Below are 19,450 nucleotides of genomic sequence, written 5' to 3'. Positions count from 1 at the left end.
ATCCCATTTGATTAACTCATCTATTCGTGTTTTGGGGCTAATCTTTCCCTTACGCATTGCTTTTTGGCAAAAGTTCTATGGAAAATGCACCTTTTTTTCACACAAACTTTGAGACACTCTGTATTCATTCCCCCATTGCTCGAGAATGACTGGGCAGTTAACGACGAGGTGAAAGATTTATCTAAGAATGGAATGTATATTTCACGAAAATCATTCCCCCATTGGATGTTATCTTCAGTACGTGTTTTTTCGATAAAGTTAGTTGTCGAATCTGCTCTCCTGGCATTTGAGGTCTCTATCGGTGACGTCACTCAGGATCGTCATGCCTGAACCATCGGCCGGGCGCGCGTTTCCGTTTTACACCCTGGCGAAGGCATTTTCCGGAAAAGTAGCCAAAAAGCGACTAGTGAAGAGTCTACGTCTACGTTTGTTTACATTATCAGCTGGGCGCGCGATCCAAAGTCCGCACCGAAGTTATCCGCAGAACATACTTGCAAATGCAGCTGAGCTTATACTTTCCAGGTTCAATATGAATGTTTGCCTTGATCATTTGCCTTGCCGATTTGCTGATGTCTGTCTTTCTCTCTATCTGTCTATATATCTATCTCTCAAATTCTATCTCTATCTATCTATGTAACTGCAGAATCTATCTATCTAATAATCTTCTCTGTCTCTCTCATTCTTTAGCTAACATCATCTATCTCAAATTCTCTCTGTCTCTCTCTCTATTTCTATCTATCTGTCTATCTTGTCTCTATCTATATTTATCAGTCTTCTATATCTATCTTTCGGCAGCTTCTAAGTGTATCAATCCATCAAACTTCAATTTGTCTTTCCATTATAAGTATCTGTTTATTTTGATTTTGTCTGTCATTCTATTCATTTAGTTAATAATTTATATTTAGAAAAAAAAACTATCATAAACAACGCGACTGCAAAAGCATGTTCGGATTTCACTCGATTCTGACTGCCGCTCTCTGTACATGCTGTACATGAAGTGCCGAGGAACTCTGTGCTCTGATCAGTAACTGTGCAAATTGCATGCGGTGGTGGACTCGCCTGTGTCGCACGCTGCATGCAACCAGCGACGTGTGTAGACTCTTCACTAGTCGCTTTTTGGCTACTTTTCCGGAAAATGCCTTCGCCAGGGTGTAAAACGGAAACGCGCCGGCCGCGCAGGGGTCACAATGGTAGTATGATTTATGCATAATGCACTCGATCAACCGCGTAGCCAGGATTTCATTTTGGAGGGGGCGGTAAATGCACGCAAAGCGTGCCAACACTTACAGAGCGCGCTCCCTAGGGGGTGGGTGCAGGGAGGGGGAGTTTCCCCCTCCCGCGCGAAGCTTTTAGTGTTTCATAAATTAAAATGAAAAGGAGCCGTTTCTCTTGTCTCTAGTACCTCCAATTCGGTTGACTATATTGCGATTTGTGAACCTTGTTTTCAAAAGTGATTGTGAACGCACAAAAGAGGTATACAATGGAGGAAATTAAAATGATAATAACTCCGCGCGAAGCGCGGAAGCTAAAGTGTTTTATCAATTTTTCTTGCCATAAAAAGGGTCCCGAGAAAAGGGTATTCTCAAAGATATATTAAAACTTTCTTTGGAAAGATCAGATTTGATTACAAACAATTTATCATCAGTGCATAGTTTTAACTTGCAAAACAGAGGAGAAGATTGGTAGAGGAAGATATTCCTCCCCGCGCAGAGCAATGAAACTCTGAAATTTCAAAGAACGGTCGTTTAATCAATATCTCTAATACCCAATCGTCTCTAATTCAATTGAATTTCTAAGATTATTGAACTTCATTACAAGGAAAATAGTGCGCATAAAGTTGAAACTTCTGTGATTTATTGAAATTATCTATCTATATAATAAAGGATGATTAATTTTTTTCGCATACATTCGTAATTCCGAAGCTTCGTAATTCCGAAGGTTCGGTTATTCCGAAGGTTCGTATTTCCGAAGGTTCGTAATTCCGAAGGTTCGTAATTCCGAAGGTTCGTCAATCCGAAAACGAAATAAGGTTCGTAATTCCGAAGGTTCGTTAATCCGAAAACAAAATAAGGTTCGTAATTCCGAAGGTTCGTTAATCCGAAAACAAAATAAGGTTCGTAATTCCGAAGGTTCGTTAATCCGAAAACAAAATAAGGTTCGTAATTCCGAAGGTTCGTTAATCCGAAAACGAAATAAGGTTCGTTAATCCGAAAACGAAATAAGGTTCGTTAATCCGAAAACGAAATAAGGTTCGTTAATCCGAAAATGAAAATAATTCATTTTGGTAACAAAAACGATGTTGTCATTACAAGATTACACGATATTATGCAATGATAGTAATAACGATCGATTATACATGCGTGTGTTGGGGCCAAAGCATGTATTTCATTAAGAATGGCGCCCTGATCAAGCATAGGCTAATTTCGATTTTATCTGAGCAATTGCTGCCTATAAGCAAATGGTTTCATTAAAGATGCAGGGGATCAAGTGTGTTGGAAGCGTGCGAGCAACCTCTACATAATAGGATTTGTATTGGAGGGGATGTCATTTTAATAACAGCTTCTGCTGGTAATAAAAATAAAAATAATACTAATAATGATCCTTGTGAAATGTTGAAAGCGCGAATCGCAAGCTGAAACTAGTAGACATTTCATGTAACAAGACATGAAGTGAGCATTCGGAGCATTTTTTGTAATCGTGAGAAAGATGTGTATCTTTCTAAAGAATTAATGCAAGGGCGAGCTGTAATTTGTTTATATACTGACCAGGGGCCCGTTGCATGAAACTTTTTACCTGAGAAAACTCAGGTTGTTTTTACAGGAGTTTTTGCCCTGTACTAAACTCTAAAGTCATAGGCGGAAATCAGACTAACCTTAGTTTTCAGTTTTTACCAGAGTTTTCTCAGGTAAAAAGTTTTATGCAACAGCCTTCAGAAAGTAATCTTTTAAGGACTGCATTTAGTGACTCATGAATAGAATATATATCTCACGAACTAAATAATGAGAGCGCGAACCGCAAGCTTAAAATTTGTGATATTCCAACCTGAAAACTGGACATTTCATACTTCTTTTTTGTAACCAGAAATAGAATGAGTTCCTCAATAAACAATACTTGATGCGAGCGAGAAACGTGAGCCAAATTTTTCCGATTTTCCAACCTGAAAACTGGACATTCTAAGCATTCTTGTAAAAAAAATAATAATAGCTGGGAGAATAGTTTTCAGAACTGAAGTGGCTTCCCTGGGTAAATGATATCTATATCAATATTATCATTCTAAAAAACAAATATGCCCTTCTTCATGTTTTTTTCGAAATAAAATACTCTTTTTAAAGTATACAAGTTAAGTTAAGTTTTCAGGCTGGAATATTGAAAAATTTCAGCTTGCGCTTCGCACTCTCATTCGATTGGTGAAATATTCATCCTAAAGAGGTCACTAAATGCTTTCTTTAACAGGTTCCTTTTCTGGTCAGTATGTTTAAGCTCGCGTTTTGCGCTCGTGTTAATTCTTTAGTTAGATGCACATCTTTTTTAATGACAGCAGAAATCTGCTCAGATTTTTAAAAACTAATTTTCATTTTTCATTGAAATAACCTAAGGTTTAGCTTGTGATTCACGCTCGCAACACCTCGCAATAATGCCATTTTAAGAATAATTGACCACAAAAAAACGTTATACAACTTCACCTTTGAATTTGTTTTACCAAGCCGCTCTCCCATTATACTCTCTCCCGAAAAATAAAGCCTAAATATACATTTTGCCATAATAAGAAGTCACTTCAAAAAAGTTTTTCTCTTCTTAATCACTATCAAACACACAATGACTTCAAGCAGATGATAATCTTAAGGTGAAAATATCACCAAAGTGCCCATTTCGTTTGTTCGGCCGCCCTTGCCTTCCCATCCTCATATGATAATTGAACGGCAACAGTGTCCCCCGCCCCTTGCCTCTGCCTCTGCTTTCCCGGTTTTCATTTTTCGGATTAACGAACCTTATTTTGTTTTCGGATTAACGAACCTTATTTTGTTTTCGGATTAACGAACCTTATTTCGTTTTCGGATTAACGAACCTTCGGAAAAACGAACCTTATTTCGTTTTCGGATTAACGAACCTTCGGAAAAACGAACCTTATTTCGTTTTCGGATCAACGAACCTTCGGAATAACGAACCTTTTTTCGTTTTCGGATTAACGAACCTTCGGAACAACGAACCTTATTTCGTTTTCGGATTAACGAACCTTCGGAACAACGAACCTTATTTCGTTTTCGGATTATCGAACCTTCGGAATAACGAATCGTCGGAATTACGCCACAAATGTTCGGATTAACGAACCCTTTTTCGTTTTCGGATTAACGAACATCGAGGTATAGGCAATTTACGTGTTTCGGAATTACGAACCTTCGGAATAAAGAACCTTCGGAATTACGAAGCTTCGGAATTACGAAGTGTAACCATTTTTTTGACTTATCCTGAAGCGCTTCATTTTTAATATAAAGAAACTTAAGTGTCATTCAAAATTTCAAACTGAGGGCGCAAAACAGGACAGGAGATGAATGTATACAGGGAAATGACATGAAGTTTAATACAATTTGATAAAAGATATTGTACTTTTTTATTTAATACGACACGAATTCCCTACCTTCCTCTTTTTAAATTAGGAACCTGTTTGCCCCCAAATTATGGTTGTTTATAGTAATGAGCTGAAAAGCGGGAGAAGCTGACTTTATGGAGGTGACGGCAGAAACTGATATAAAGATTTTACCCGCTCGGAGCCGACCAGACCAGAAGTTGCGCGATCAATTGAAAAAAAAGATAACTTCATATATTTACTTCGGCCTAACCTTACTCAAATTCATGCCCTAATGTATACAATTTTAACTTTAACTGGCAAGAAGCACATAGCTGAGGTGGAAAAACATGGTTAGAGAAAAGGTGGGGGAACAATGGAGAACTTCAATATTGTCATTTAACCGCGCACAGCGCGGAAGCAAAATTCATATATGAATTTAGAGCAAGAAGAGTGAAGGAGTTTCTCTTTTGAGAAAAAAATAAAGAATAAAAAGAAAAAAAAAACAATGCTACCTTTCTTCCCTTTCCTCCCTTCCCTTTTCCTTTTCTCCTCTCTCTTTTCCCTTCTTTTTTTTTCTTTTTGGGGACGTTTGGGGGGGGGGCGACCGCCCCCACCGCCCCCCCTGGCTAGGCGCCTGCACTCGATATATACAATAATCTTGTCCTCCCGTTCAAATGAATGTGAAACTCATAATTTTCATCAGAGCATTAAACAGGAGTACTGGAGTACACATTTCTTTGTTATAAGTGAATTAAAGTCCCTCCAGTAAGTTTGATCACCCCTATTGTGAAAATGTATCACCCCTAAGTTGTAACACAGTCAGCTGTTTGCACTCAGTGTCACTCCGTGACCTGTGTGTGCGTTCAAGAGTTGTACACGATTTTCTGTCTCATTTAGGCAGAAATCTTTCATAATGCTTAAACACCTAGGTCTAGTTGCCGGTCTGTAAAGTTTCTAAAAATAAGAAAGACAGGACGTAACATTTCAAAGAATCAGGATCAGGCAATTTTTTTATAAATCAAGTGTTAAGACAGATCGAGTTACTGCATTTTTCAATGGATATCCTTTGTTTCAAGGCAACAGTCAAGTGTATTATGACATATAGGCCTACTCATATGTCTATCCTTTTTTTATTCCCTTGTTTCTCTTGCTATTGATCCCACATCAATAAATATATCTCATATATGCCATTACTTTTATTGTATAATTTTCTTGTAAGTGCATGGATGCATTGATGTATATGTATATATATAATATACTTATATTTTTCTATATATTATTCCATAAATATGGAAAAACATATATATATATATATAAAATGTGTGTGTGTGTGTGTACAGTGAGACACACATATTTCTAAGTACACAAAATGACAAATTGAAATTAAGAAAATAATTAAAATTTGGAACACTGATTGATAACTATAGTATTAGTTTATTGATCAGTTTATTGTAGTATTATTATCATACAGTTGACTTTAAATTAAAAATCATAAGAAATCATCTAAATTAAACACATCTTATAGACCTCACCAAGATGTTAACACTGAATATGACATACACAGACATTCGACAGGTTAAAATGAAATCCATGTCATTTTCATCCAATTTTTCAGTGAGCACCTAATTATTCCAAATATGCAAAAATTAACATGAGTTAATGTGCTGGATTTTTTGCTATCGAGCTCTGAAGTTCACCCATTTGAAAGGTCACGAGAAATATGCAATAAAAATAATTTTGCATTTTTAGACCCCACAAGATCACAAAGTTGAGTTGAAATCTCCATTATTCAGTCAAAATCCCTCTAAATTTTAGAAAATTTCACATGATAGTTCAGAATTATATACTTTAAAGATAAAGAATCTACTCATATTGCTTTTTGCTTGATCATTGAGGAGCAGCAGCATCTTCAATTTTGAAAACCGATGTGAAAGATGAAAAAAACATACATGTATCTAAAATATTTGAACTTCATAACAAATTTAAGAAGTACAGTCTACAGTAGCTTTATTCAAAACCCATGTCATTTTCACCAAATTTCGCTTGGTTGTAGAGAAAGGTATATTAAAGATTTGTGAACATTAAACATCTAGATTTGCTGTTAAACTGCAGATGACTGGAAAAATCAACTGATTTCTGTAGTTGATTACTCACCTGTTCAATGACGGCAACGCGTATGCCATAAAATATGGTAAATGGTAGTAATTTTTTTACCTAATTGCTAAAAAAAGCATCAATGCTTGCCTTGTACGCAATCAACCAGCGGACCAACATCTTAAGGTCCTCTCCACAGGACCTGGTACGAGGATTTAAATGCCTTAATACCGTAGGGCACTAATGCATCAAATGGGATCAAACCCGGGCTACTGAAATACGAACCCCCCCCCCCTCTACCGACTGAGCTATCGCCCCATCTCATATGCGCAGATAGGTATACACACAAACAAAACTGGGGAACATCCTTCAGCTGTATGATTTTTAGTGTGATTTGAACCTTCTATAGTGTATATGCAGCAATATTTTCCTTTAAGTAGCAAATAACATTTATTAAATTCAGAAAGAAAAAGCACATTATCAAACCAACCTCAATAGTATGGCTGTCATATAGTAACTCTTAACATGTATGTCCAATGTAGCCGGTCCTTGGAATTCATGGCGACAAAGAAGTACATATAAATATCCTTCCATAAAATATTCACATTATTAACTTTTTCCCATTGTAAGAAAATAAATGTACATTAATATGTTTGATATAGTCATCAATCTCTCAACCTCTCTAAGAATCCACAAAACAATGAAGTGTCTGGGTATCTGAGGTATACCGGTATAGCTGATTTCTCACTTGAATTTGTGTTCAATCATCTCAAGTGTTCTTTGAAATAAAAAAAATTTTCAGTTAAAAAGGGGACAATTCGCATCTAATTTGGTACAAATTTTAATTGAAAACCTACAGAAACAAGAAAGATTGGTTCAAATGTCATACTGGTAATCAGAATTATTCCATGACATTCAAGCTACAAATTCATGATCAGATCAAAAGATAAAGAGATCAGTATTTATACTGCATACAACTCAGTTCACATCATACCAGGACCGTCTTATTTAACTAAGATGTTATACCATTTACACGAACATAACTTTTATACGAACATAACTCTTATACCAGATAATAAACTAATATAAACATATAGAATGCTGCTATATTTCCAAAGAATAAAACAATTGTGTAAACAGTTTAAATATTGTTTGGTTCCCCTGGAAATCATGTACAATAAAGCAAACAACATTATATCACACCAGAGTGACCAGACCCTACAAACAGAAACTGTTAATTATAAGTAAGCAATAATGTTAACAATGCATAATAAATAACAATGACAAATGATAAGAATTGATATACATGTAGTATGTTTAGACAAAGATACTGATTCTATTAAGAACCAATCATATTTTCTGAGATGTTGGAAATTGAATGTAATTTTTCAGTGTAAACTGAAGAAAAGAAAAGTTTATTTAGACAGGCTCTGAAACAGATACTTTGCAGTTTGCAAATCTTGTCCGAATAAAAACTGTGAGGAGACAAAATGAAATATTAATTCACAAATATTGAGAACTCATTTTCTAAAGAAAATAGCAAATACATAACATATACTGCATTTGACAATATTACATATATTACTTCATTCAAAGGATGATTAATCAAATAATATAGCAGATGGAATTAATACATAATTAATAGCATAATGAATCAATCATGACTCTATGTACTGACTTTGGTGTTAAAGCAGACCATAACAACTGGGAGAAAATTAAATCATTAATTTGACAAAAAGTTTTATAAAAGATAGTCCAAAGTCCAGTGAGTGGATGGTCAAACTAACCATCTAGATAAACAAATAGAACCAAGAACTTACATGTAGGAGAAAATTAGAAAACAAGTAATTGCATCTCTCCTAATGCTAACTAGCTAACTACAAGTGAGCAACCAATTCAGATTCAAAAAAATAATCAGATAAAAATAAGGTGGATTTCAAACTATAAAAATAAAAATATTGTATAAAACCATACAAAATGGAAATTACCAGTCTATTTATTACCTGGAGGCTGTTTCATAAGCTGTTTGACTATGACTTTTAGAACGACAGGTGATCCTTTCTTTTGGTTTGATATTCACCATTAAATGTTCATTGGTGATTTTGATTAAACTAAGAAAGGTTCACAAGTGGCTCTTAATTTGCAAACAGCTATATGAAACATCCACCAGGTCTTTCACAAAAAAGGAATCCTAGTTGAATAGACCTACATCAGACTCTACTTTGTTAGTTTAAATTATATATAATCAACGGTTAACTAAATATCAATAACATGTAAAAGGTTGGTATAACTTTGGAATTAATTGATGTTTGAAAAAAAAAATCCAACGATCTGCCCACATATTTTGTCAACATTAATTATTTATAACCACAAACAGGTTCATAACAATGCTAATGATTTAAATTGATAATAACAATATTTTTTTGGAGGGATAACATAACAAAAAGAGAAAGAATCAGAACATATGGAAGGCAAGGAGTACAATACTGTTAAAGAATACACATTAACAAGGTTATATAATTCATAATATCAATTTGCATTTTAACCAGCAATAATTATTTTGTAATGATTATTCATTACAACACAATGTCCATAGCACAAATAGCAAGTAATTTGCTCTCTATTAGGTTTCCAGTTCCAATAAATTTGGATATCATCAACCCTGCTTTAACTCTGGTAATCAAATACACTGTAGTTCACCATGCTGGAATAAATAAATAAATTAGTACATTTTTAATACCATGCCCTAATATACTACATTCGAAAAGTATGGTCTAGAATTCTAGATTATATTTGGTGGTATTTTCTTCAAACCAATATACCACATTGAACATACATGTATGCCCTCCTCACACTCCTACAACTGTACAACAGTGGCATGAAGGAAGTGTAGTGTTCCAGTACATCCAATTCTACAATGTACATAATGAGAACTTAGAATAACTGTACACTGAACTTTTTACAAACTTGTTATCAGTGTAATATGTTTACTTTCCAGATAACAAGGTTCTGACACACTAAGGCATTAACACTTAAACACAACACTCAGTTTATCTTCTCCTAATAGATGCAGTATTGACCAAGTCCTTAAAAAGTTCTCTAAACTGTACCAAAGTGTGAGCACAGAGAAGTAAAGACCTCTTTAATACACAGAACATGCAATCATAAACTACATGTACAATGAATAACAGTAGTCGGCTCCTTCATGTCTGTGTACTTCAAGTCCAGATAGATCCATGCATGAGGTTCAAGTCTACATTTTAAAAAATATCTACTTGCCATATAATATGTTTTGCAGCAGTTTTCAACATGACTGAGCTACATGTATATAAATACTGTCCTTTTGGGATAAAATGAAAAAAAAATACATCTTTAAATAACAATAATATAGGGTTAAAAGAAAAGACACATGATCTTACATGTACATCATTATGCAATGCTGTAGGACTTCCCTATCTTGGAAAAATTATAATAGCTTGGGATGAAATAAACAATCTACTTTGTCAGCAACAAGTTAGTATAGACCTGCAATGGCTGATCATGTTAATTTGTATATACCTGCACAAGAATATCATTGTAGTCCACTCCAACTCAATAGTACTAAAATTATTTTGGTGAAACATTGTCTTACATGAGGTTATAAAAATAAATACTCATAAATCTGAATTCAACAGAGGTGAAGAAATATGACTCAAAATTCCAAATTACTACTACTAGAGAATATATTTTGCAAAATTATTCAGTCACTAGAATGAGTCTGTGCCCAGGTTTAATAGCATCTGAGAGGCCCCCAAAATATTTAAACGACAGTGAATGTTGAATTTTCTCAATGTCAAATGGATGTGAAATTATCATACTCTCATATATACTTCATACCTAGGAGTAATTCATTATAATATTTTAGATCACCCATTGTTTTGGGAAAAAAGTCACAATTATGTCTTTCCAGATGTACTAACAGAAACACAAGGACTAATTATGCCCCCTTTCCACTTAAAAAAAATTGTTATGCAAAGTATTTTTCCACTAACTCTATATAAAAGGTAAATCTTCCCGATCCTGCTTAATCTGTAGGTTGCTAAATCAAAGCAAGATCAGCATAGTGAAATGGCCCATTGCAACAGATACAAAATATTCATGTATACTTAAGAAACCATTTAATGACAAATTACAAAATATAGCACTTTTTCCTTTGGTTATTACAGCACTTAATTCGACCTTGAATGTGTTATAAATACCCAATCTCAAGAAAGATAATGACCCTGTCACCTTTAACATAATTTGAACTCTAATATGCCCTTTTCTTACAACCCAACCTTTTGAAATGCCAATGGTGACAGATAATTAGAAGCAACACATATCGCAAAATAAGTGATGTATTTATAAGGTATCTCAATCCATGATTTCCTTTTCGTCTCTTCCGTTATCTTCTCCCCATTTATGGTCGAGAGTATTCCAAGGATGATTGTTTTGAATGTGAGATGTGAAAGACCCATCAGTGTTAACCCGATTACCTGTCGACAGATCATGAGGAAAATGCTGTATGGGCCTGGCCAGTTAATTTGCGTGGGCGGGAGTTCATCGTAAATGGGAGGGATGCCCTGTTGGTGACACAGCCATAATGAGGAGTAGATACCGGTAGTTACCCCCATGATGACGATGGTGTCACCACGGGTGCTACTCCAACCATCCTGGGTGGGGTAGATGATGCTGAGAAAGAAGGCTGTTGCCATGGCGAATAGAGGTGCATACCGATGGGTGATGAGGAATGCATCTAAAGATTCCAAGAATTGGAATACAACAGCCATCAAGATCGCTGTAATAACAATGCCCATGATGATGTCCTGTACACAATTTTTTTTTAAGAAGAAAAAGATATGATCATCAAAAGTAATTCAAGGAACACTCCATGACATAAAGGTACATTAAAGAGGAAGTCGCTAAATATATTTCTAATCATCTTCTTATCTACATTTACGACCTTCAAACCAATTATTATTACCCTATTAATTAAATTCAATTAGACTTGTTGGTGGTTCGTCAATTAAAATGCACCTTTTTTTTACTCCAATGGTAATATCTGAAAAGACTAGTCACAAGGAATTATTGGGAATGTCTGAAAAAACATGATTTATTGGAAAATGTACACATAAATTAAATTTTGAAATAGGTGAAATGAAACATGAATGATAAATACCCTGTTCTTAATTATTGAGAACTTTCAATCACACTAAATTCATCACAAAGTTGTGAACACTTAATAGTGAAAGTTAATATCTAAATAGATCAATCTTTCAAGTCATTTCTGGCATACCTACAAATTTAAGGAAAATTGTTGTTTTTAAAAATTCTCAGGAATATTTTTGATGTCATGTTTGGTGAATTGAGTGAATATTAGGTTTTTCTTGAGCACCTTATAATAAATAGAGCTCACACGCCCCATGTATATTCAGTTATTAAAAATGCAATCAATATCTGGTGTTTATTTTTCTTATTATCTATACAGTACAGTATAGCACATGAATAAACACATAGTCCAGGGGCTGCGGAACGGTTTTCAAAGTGGGGGGGGCTGCTAAGAATCACAATCATATGGTCAATTTCACGTTTTTGTACACGATTTTGGAAAAAAGTGGGGGGGGGGCTGAAGCCCCCCCAGCCCCCCGGTCCCGCGGCCCCTGTAGTCTACATCTGAGCATGAATTTAAATAATTACCCCTCTTCCACTTATAATAGAAAATTTAAGATTCTGCATTCAGAGCATGCTCATAACATAAATGAAGAACATGTTGATTTAAAATCTACTTACCAAAATATAATGCATGCCCTTGTACAGTCGGCTCATACACACTAGGAGGGTGTAGAAAGTAGCTAATATAATTCCAATCTCTTTTGGATACTGCACAGAGAAAAGTCCATTTTAAACAGGAGTAAAATAGGTAATAGGTAGGTAAAGTAAGTAATAAATCACAAGTAAATGAAACAAGCCAGATCCATACCAGTTCTATGTCTTCACTCTAAGTCATGATCTCAAAGGAGATTCAAAAGTTTATTTTGATAAATTCTGATAAAAAAATTGTTTTTAAATCTACAATCAATTTTTTCATTCAATATTGATAATACGAATCAGTGATTTGGTGTTTTCTTGCCATATGCTTTTACATTGAGCTTTACCTTACCCTGGGCCCTATGTTCTGAGCTTGTACATGTATGTTTAAATCATTTCTTTTAATTTTGTGATATATTGAATCAACAATAATCATGATGGACATAAAATTGAATACAATATGACATAAAAAAAATCATATTATGGAAAATGGGAAAAGGGTGGGTTTATTTAAAGGTCCGATTATAAAAATAAAAAAAAGACATGAACATCTCTAAAATAAACATATTTATAGCTCAAAGTAATACTAATTCAATGCAGCACTGTAAGTCTGTAACTGTATGTTTGCATTTTGAGAATGACATATAAATTCTTTAGAAAAAATGCCATGAAAATTTAAATTCAAGACATACTTTAAGAAGTTATGAAGAAAAATTGTATTCCAAATGTAAACACACCCTTTAACATTGACATTATTTACCTCAACTTTGTCCCAAGTAACTACTAAGACTGTGAAGGGAACCAAAGTTCCAACCATAGCATGGGTGGAAGGCATCCCATATTCTTGGAAGTATCGTCTTTCCAGAGGTGCAGCTGGAGGCGAAAGGGGGCGGGGCCATTTGATGATCTGCAGATTTACAAAATGATTAATGGGAAGATTTATTTTGTCTTTAAAACAGTTTTTTTTATTCTAAAATTTAATTTGCTTGTCAAATTTTCCTGCCAATTGTCCCCCGACCTTTGGGGAGAGATTTCAGCCCTTAGTGCAAGTGGAGTAGGGGGCTACGTGTTAACCGCTTAAGATTTATTCATGTTTTGATGATATCAAGTTGATAAAATCTTTCTACTTGGAGTAAAAAATAAATAAGCTGCAACAAATAAAAATATTGTCAATCATTTGCACATGTTTCAGTGGAAGTGAATTAAATCAACGATTTTTTTTTTATCATAGTGAAAGTGGAGTAGGGGGCTTAGTGTAAACTGCTTATGAAGGATTTATTCATGTTTTTTTTATAACATTGATCTATTCTTTCTAATTTGAGTAAAAATAAAAATAAAACAGCTACAAATAAACTATTGTCAATCATATGTACATATCTTGATGGAAGTAATCAATGATTTAAAAAAAATCATAGTAAAAGTGGAGTAGGGGCCTAAGTGTTAAACCGTTTATAGGCTACATTGCAAGATCATCAACCTGATTTTATTGATGTGATTTCAATTGTTTTTAGTAGATATGAAGGATTTATTTATGTTTTGATGATATAAAATTGATAAAATCTTTCTATTTTTAGTAAAAAATAAAACTGCCACAAATAGAAAAACTATCAATCACTTGTAAAGTTTCAATGGAAGTGATTTACATGTAAATCAATGATTTTTTTTTTAATCAAGTGATTTAAGTAATTTGCGATTTAAATCAACGTGATCTAAATCAGCCAACCCTGCTTTAAAATCTTGATTCCCTTCATGATAATTTAAAGGGGTAAATTGAAAAGAGGGAACTTACATGTAGTGGCCAGCCCATTATTTGCTAAGGCCGATAGAGCCTAATGAGAGTTTTAGGCTAAAAATCATCATCTGTGTTCTTAAGATGAAGTTAACCTGACCAGGCCATGTTTAAGAGTCAGATGAAGTAAGACATTGCAAGTTTGCAACATTGATTTAAGTATTCAACTCATTTAATTGAGCCACATCACTCAATATAAAAAAATATGCGAACCCACAAGCTGAACACAAATCACACATACATGTAAGTTACAATTTTCGAAATCATTATTCTCTTTCTCCTTTTAATCATTTGTCTATTATCAGAAGTTCAGAACCAAACACAGACAACCAAGTACCTAATATTCCTTTCTATCATCCTGTATCCATAGTTCATAACATACATGTAGATCTGAGTCTGAGAATGCTTTACAAACTTCGTACATCTATTCTAACTTCAATAAATTATATTCACCTCTTTGCTTGACTGCCCCACATACATCAGTAATCCCCACATGAGAACCACTCTCCGAATAACCCAGGATGATATATTGAAGAACCAGAAGGGGTAAACGGTGTAATAGAAAATATCATCTCCTAAAGCAGCTCCAAAAGCGAAAAGGTAGTACCAAAATCTGTTGTGCACCCGATAGTCAATGGGAGCCGCTGCAGCAGTGGCGTCGGGGTCACCAAGCCGCAGCTCCTCGTCCCCAGAACTTCCCGGTTCGTGTGATGTCCGATTGCCTCCCTGTTGCAATGAAACATGTCTGTGTTTTATCCCGTTTGACAGGTAATTGTCACTGTCAGAACCGTTTTCTTTTACGGTGGTTCGAAGTGATTCTTCCTCTTGTATCTCTTTAACTGGTACACATTCTAATCCAAAGAAAAGCTGTATTTTTGCAACAGTTTCTGAGTTATACAGCCATCCCTTTTCTGCCTCCATAGTGCAGCGCCAGCGTCAACTGAATTATGAAATAGCAAAGGGGGTACACCCAAGGAGGTATACCGTAGGGAAGATGAATCACTTCCTCCACACATAAGTGACCTATCTTTCAAAGCATCGGCCTCCAGCTTGCTCTCACGATCGTCAGTGGAGTGCTGTTGTACTTGTAACTCATTTACATTATGCTAAAAATCATTAATTATTCATTTCGACGGGCTTCCCATTTTACTGAGGTCTCCAAAGTATTGTCACGATCAATTCATCTTACCAGAGAAATGAGTGGAAATCGTGTAGCTGTGGTAAGAGGGAAATGAGGGTACATAATGGGGCACTCTGCACTGCTCAGTATGGTCAGTTCCCCCATGTCTGCGCGGTCTCCCAAGTCTGCGCACCCGCGTATCTGCGCGATTCTAGTTAAAGAAGATACGCAACGAGCACGAACTTTACGAATGCAATACATAGGCACCGGCGTGAAGTTGGTTGGATATTGGATATTCGATATTCAAACTGTGAAGTTGGTTGGATATTCAGGTTCGATATTCAAACGCGTGTGAAGTTGGTCAGATATTCAATATTCGATATTCAAAAATTAGGGGTTTTGAAAGCTAGCTAGGGGGCCGGGTTTAAAAGGTGGAGCACGTCTCGGGCAACCATAAAATAGCTGGCTTGCCCTAATACGAGGGTTTTTAAGGGGACAAAAGTCATTGAATAAAAGGGTTGGAAATTTCTAGTTTAATTTTTTTTCAAGGGGCCCCAAGGGATATCCCGACGGCCTAGCCAGGGTGACCTCCTATCCTAACTTGTAGGACTCGGCTCAGGCAACAAGATAAACACCTTCTTGACCCGGCGCATGCACATTTAGGGGGCTCAAATTAAAAAAATTAAAGGGAATAAAGGGCTATTTAGACCATTTTTTTATTTAAAAAAGTATTTTTTCCAAGGGGCCCCCACGGATATCCCGACGGCCTAGCAAGGATAACCACCTATTCTTACTTGTAGAACTCGACTCGGGCAACAAGATAAACACCTACTTGATCCGGCGCATGCACATTAAGGGGGCTCAAATTAACAAAATTAAAGGGAATAAAGGGCTATTTAGACCATTTTTTAATTAAAAAAAGTATTTTTTTTCAAGGGGCCCCCAGGGATATCCCGACGGCCTAGCCAAGGTAACCACCTATCCTAACTTGGAGAACTCGATTCGGGCAACAAGATAAACACCTGCTTGACCCGGCGCATGCACATTAAGGGGGCTCAAATTAAGAAAATTAAAGGGAATAAAGGGCTATTTAGACCATTTTTTAATTAAAAAAAGTATTTTTTTCAAGGGGCCCCCAGGGATATCCCGACGGCCTAGCCAGGGTAACCACCTATCCTAACTTGTAGAACTTGATTCGGGCAACAAGATAAACACCTGCTTGACCCGGCGCATGCACATTTAGGGGGCTCAAATTAACAAAATTAAAGGGAATAAAGGGCTATTTAGACCATTTTTTAATTTAAAAAAGTATTTTTTTCAAGGGGCACCCAGGGATATCCCGACGGCCTAGCCAAGGTAACCACCTATCCTAACTTGTAGAACTTGATTCGGGCAACAAGATAAACACCTGCTTGACCCGGCGCATGCACATTAAGGGGGCTCAAATTAACAAAATTAAAGGGAATAAAGGGCTATTTAGACCATTTTTTAATTAAAAAAAGTATTTTTTTCAAGGGGCCCCCAGGGATATCCCGACGGCCTAGCCAGGGTAACCACCTATCCTAACTTGTAGAACTTGATTCGGGCAACAAGATAAACACCTGCTTGACCCGGCGCATGCACATTAAGGGGGCTCAAATTAACAAAATTAAAGGGAATAAAGGGCAATTTAGACCATTTTTCAATTTAAAAAAGTATTTTTTTCAAGGGGCCCCCAGGGATATCCCGACGGCCTAGCCAGGGTAACCACCTATCCTAACTTGTAGAACTTGATTCGGGCAACAAGATAAACACCTGCTTGACCCGGCGCATGCACATTTAGGGGGCTCAAATTAACAAAATTAAAGGGAATAAAGGGCTATTTAGACCATTTTTTAATTAAAAAAAGTATTTTTTTCAAGGGGCCCCCAGGGATATCCCGACGGCCTAGCCAAGGTAACCACCTATCCTAACTTGGAGAACTCGATTCGGGCAACAAGATAAACACCTGCTTGACCCGGCGCATGCACATTTAGGGGGCTAAAATTAAGAAAATTAAAGGGAATAAAGGGCTATTTAGGCCATTTTTTAATTAAAAAAAATATTTTTTTCAAGGGGCCCCCAGGGATATCCCGACGGCCTAGCCAGGGTAACCACCTATTCTAACTTGTAGAACTTGATTCGGGCAACAAGATAAACACCTGCTTGACCCGGCGCATGCACATTTAGGGGGCTCAAATTAACATAATTAAAGGGAATAAAGGGCTATTTAAACCATTTTTCAATTTAAAAAAGTATTTTTTTCAAGGGGCCCCAGGGATATCCCGACGGCCTAGCCAGGGTAACCACCTATCCTAACTTGTAGAACTTGATTCGGGCAACAAGATAAACACCTGCTTGACCCGGCGCATGCACATTTAGGGGGCTCAAATTAAGAAAATTAAAGGGAATAAAGGGTTATTAAGACCATTTTTTAATTAAAAAAAGTATTTTTTTCAAGGGGCCCCCAGGGATATCCCGACGGCCTAGCCAAGGTAACCACCTATCCTAACTTGGAGAACTCGATTCGGGCAACAAGATAAACACCTGCTTGACCCGGCGCATGCACATTAAGGGGGCTCAAATTAACAAAATTAAAGGGAATAAAGGGCTATTTAGACCATTTTTTAATTAAAAAAAGTATTTTTTTCAAGGGGCCCCCAGGGATATCCCGACGGCCTAGCCAGGGTAACCATCTATTCTAACTTGTAAAACTTGATTCGGGCAACAAGATAAACACCTGCTTGACCCGGCGCATGCACATTTAGGGGGCTCAAATTAACATAATTAAAGGGAATAAAGGGCTATTTAAACCATTTTTCAATTTAAAAAAGTATTTTTTTCAAGGGGCCCCCAGGGATATCCCGACGGCCTAGCCAGGGTAACCACCTATCCTAACTTGTAGAACTTGATTCGGGCAACAAGATAAACACCTGCTTGACCCGGCGCATGCACATTTAGGGGGCTCAAATTAACAAAATTAAAGGGAATAAAGGGCTATTTAGACCATTTTTTAATTAAAAAAAGTATTTTTTTCAAGGGGCCCCCAGGGATATCCCGACGGCCTAGCCAAGGTAACCACCTATCCTAACTTGGAGAACTCGATTCGGGCAACAAGATAAACACCTGCTTGACCCGGCGCATGCACATTAAGGGGGCTCAAATTAACAAAATTAAAGGGATTAAAGGGCTATTTAGACCATTTTTTAATTAAAAAAAGTATTTTTTTCAAGGGGCCCCCAGGGATATCCCGACGGCCTAGCCAGGGTAACCACCTATCCTAACTTGTAGAACTTGATTCGGGCAACAAGATAAACACCTGCTTGACCCGGCGCATGCACATTTAGGGGGCTCAAATTAACATAATTAAAGGGAATAAAGGGCTATTTAAACCATTTTTCAATTAAAAAAAGTATTTTTTTCAAGGGGCCCCCAGGGATATCCCGACGGCCTAGCCAAGGTAACCACCTATCCTAACTTGGAGAACTCGATTCGGGCAACAAGATAAACACCTGCTTGACCCGGCGCATGCACATTTAGGGGGCTCAAATTAAGAAAATTAAAGGGAATAAAGGGCTATTAAGACCATTTTTTAATTAAAAAAAGTATTTTTTTCAAGGGGCCCCCAGGGATATCCCAACGGCCTAGCCAGGGTAACCACCTATCATAACTTGTAGAACTTGATTCGGGCAACAAGATAAACACCTGCTTGACCCGGCGCATGCACATTTAGGGGGCTCAAATTAACAAAATTAAAGGGAATAAAGGGCTATTAAGACCATTTTTTAATTAAAAAAAGTATTTTTTTCAAGGGGCCCCAGGGATATCCCGACGGCCTAGCCAAGGTAACCACCTATCCTAACTTGTAGAACTCGATTCGGGCAACAAGATAAACACCTGCTTGACCCGGCGCATGCACATTTAGGGGGCTCAAATTAACAAAATTAAAGGGAATAAAGGGCTATTTAGACCATTTTTTAATTAAAAAAAGTATTTTTTTCAAGGGGCCCCAGGGATATCCCGACGGCCTAGCCAG

The 19,450-nt window shown here is 36.4% G+C and overlaps 1 protein-coding gene across 1 annotated transcript; it reads right to left on the bottom strand.

The window, feature by feature from the left end:
• Positions 1–5,989: 5,989 nt before the first annotated feature.
• LOC121424880 (sphingosine-1-phosphate phosphatase 2-like) lies at positions 5,990–15,224 on the bottom strand. Its single transcript, XM_041620728.1, has 4 exons — positions 14,730–15,224; positions 13,248–13,394; positions 12,470–12,559; positions 5,990–11,505 (listed from the first exon to the last, which is right to left on the bottom strand). Exons 1-4 carry the CDS (start codon positions 15,195–15,197, stop codon positions 10,966–10,968), a joined length of 1,245 nt encoding a protein of 414 aa, XP_041476662.1. The 5' UTR covers positions 15,198–15,224; the 3' UTR covers positions 5,990–10,965.
• Between the last annotated feature and the right edge of the window lie 4,226 nt (positions 15,225–19,450).

The sequence above is a fragment of the Lytechinus variegatus genome, chromosome 12 (genome assembly GCF_018143015.1).
Source record: "Lytechinus variegatus isolate NC3 chromosome 12, Lvar_3.0, whole genome shotgun sequence".
In the NCBI taxonomy this organism is placed as follows: Eukaryota; Metazoa; Echinodermata; class Echinoidea; order Temnopleuroida; family Toxopneustidae; genus Lytechinus; species Lytechinus variegatus.
This window is presented reverse-complemented; position numbering and strand designations above follow the sequence as displayed.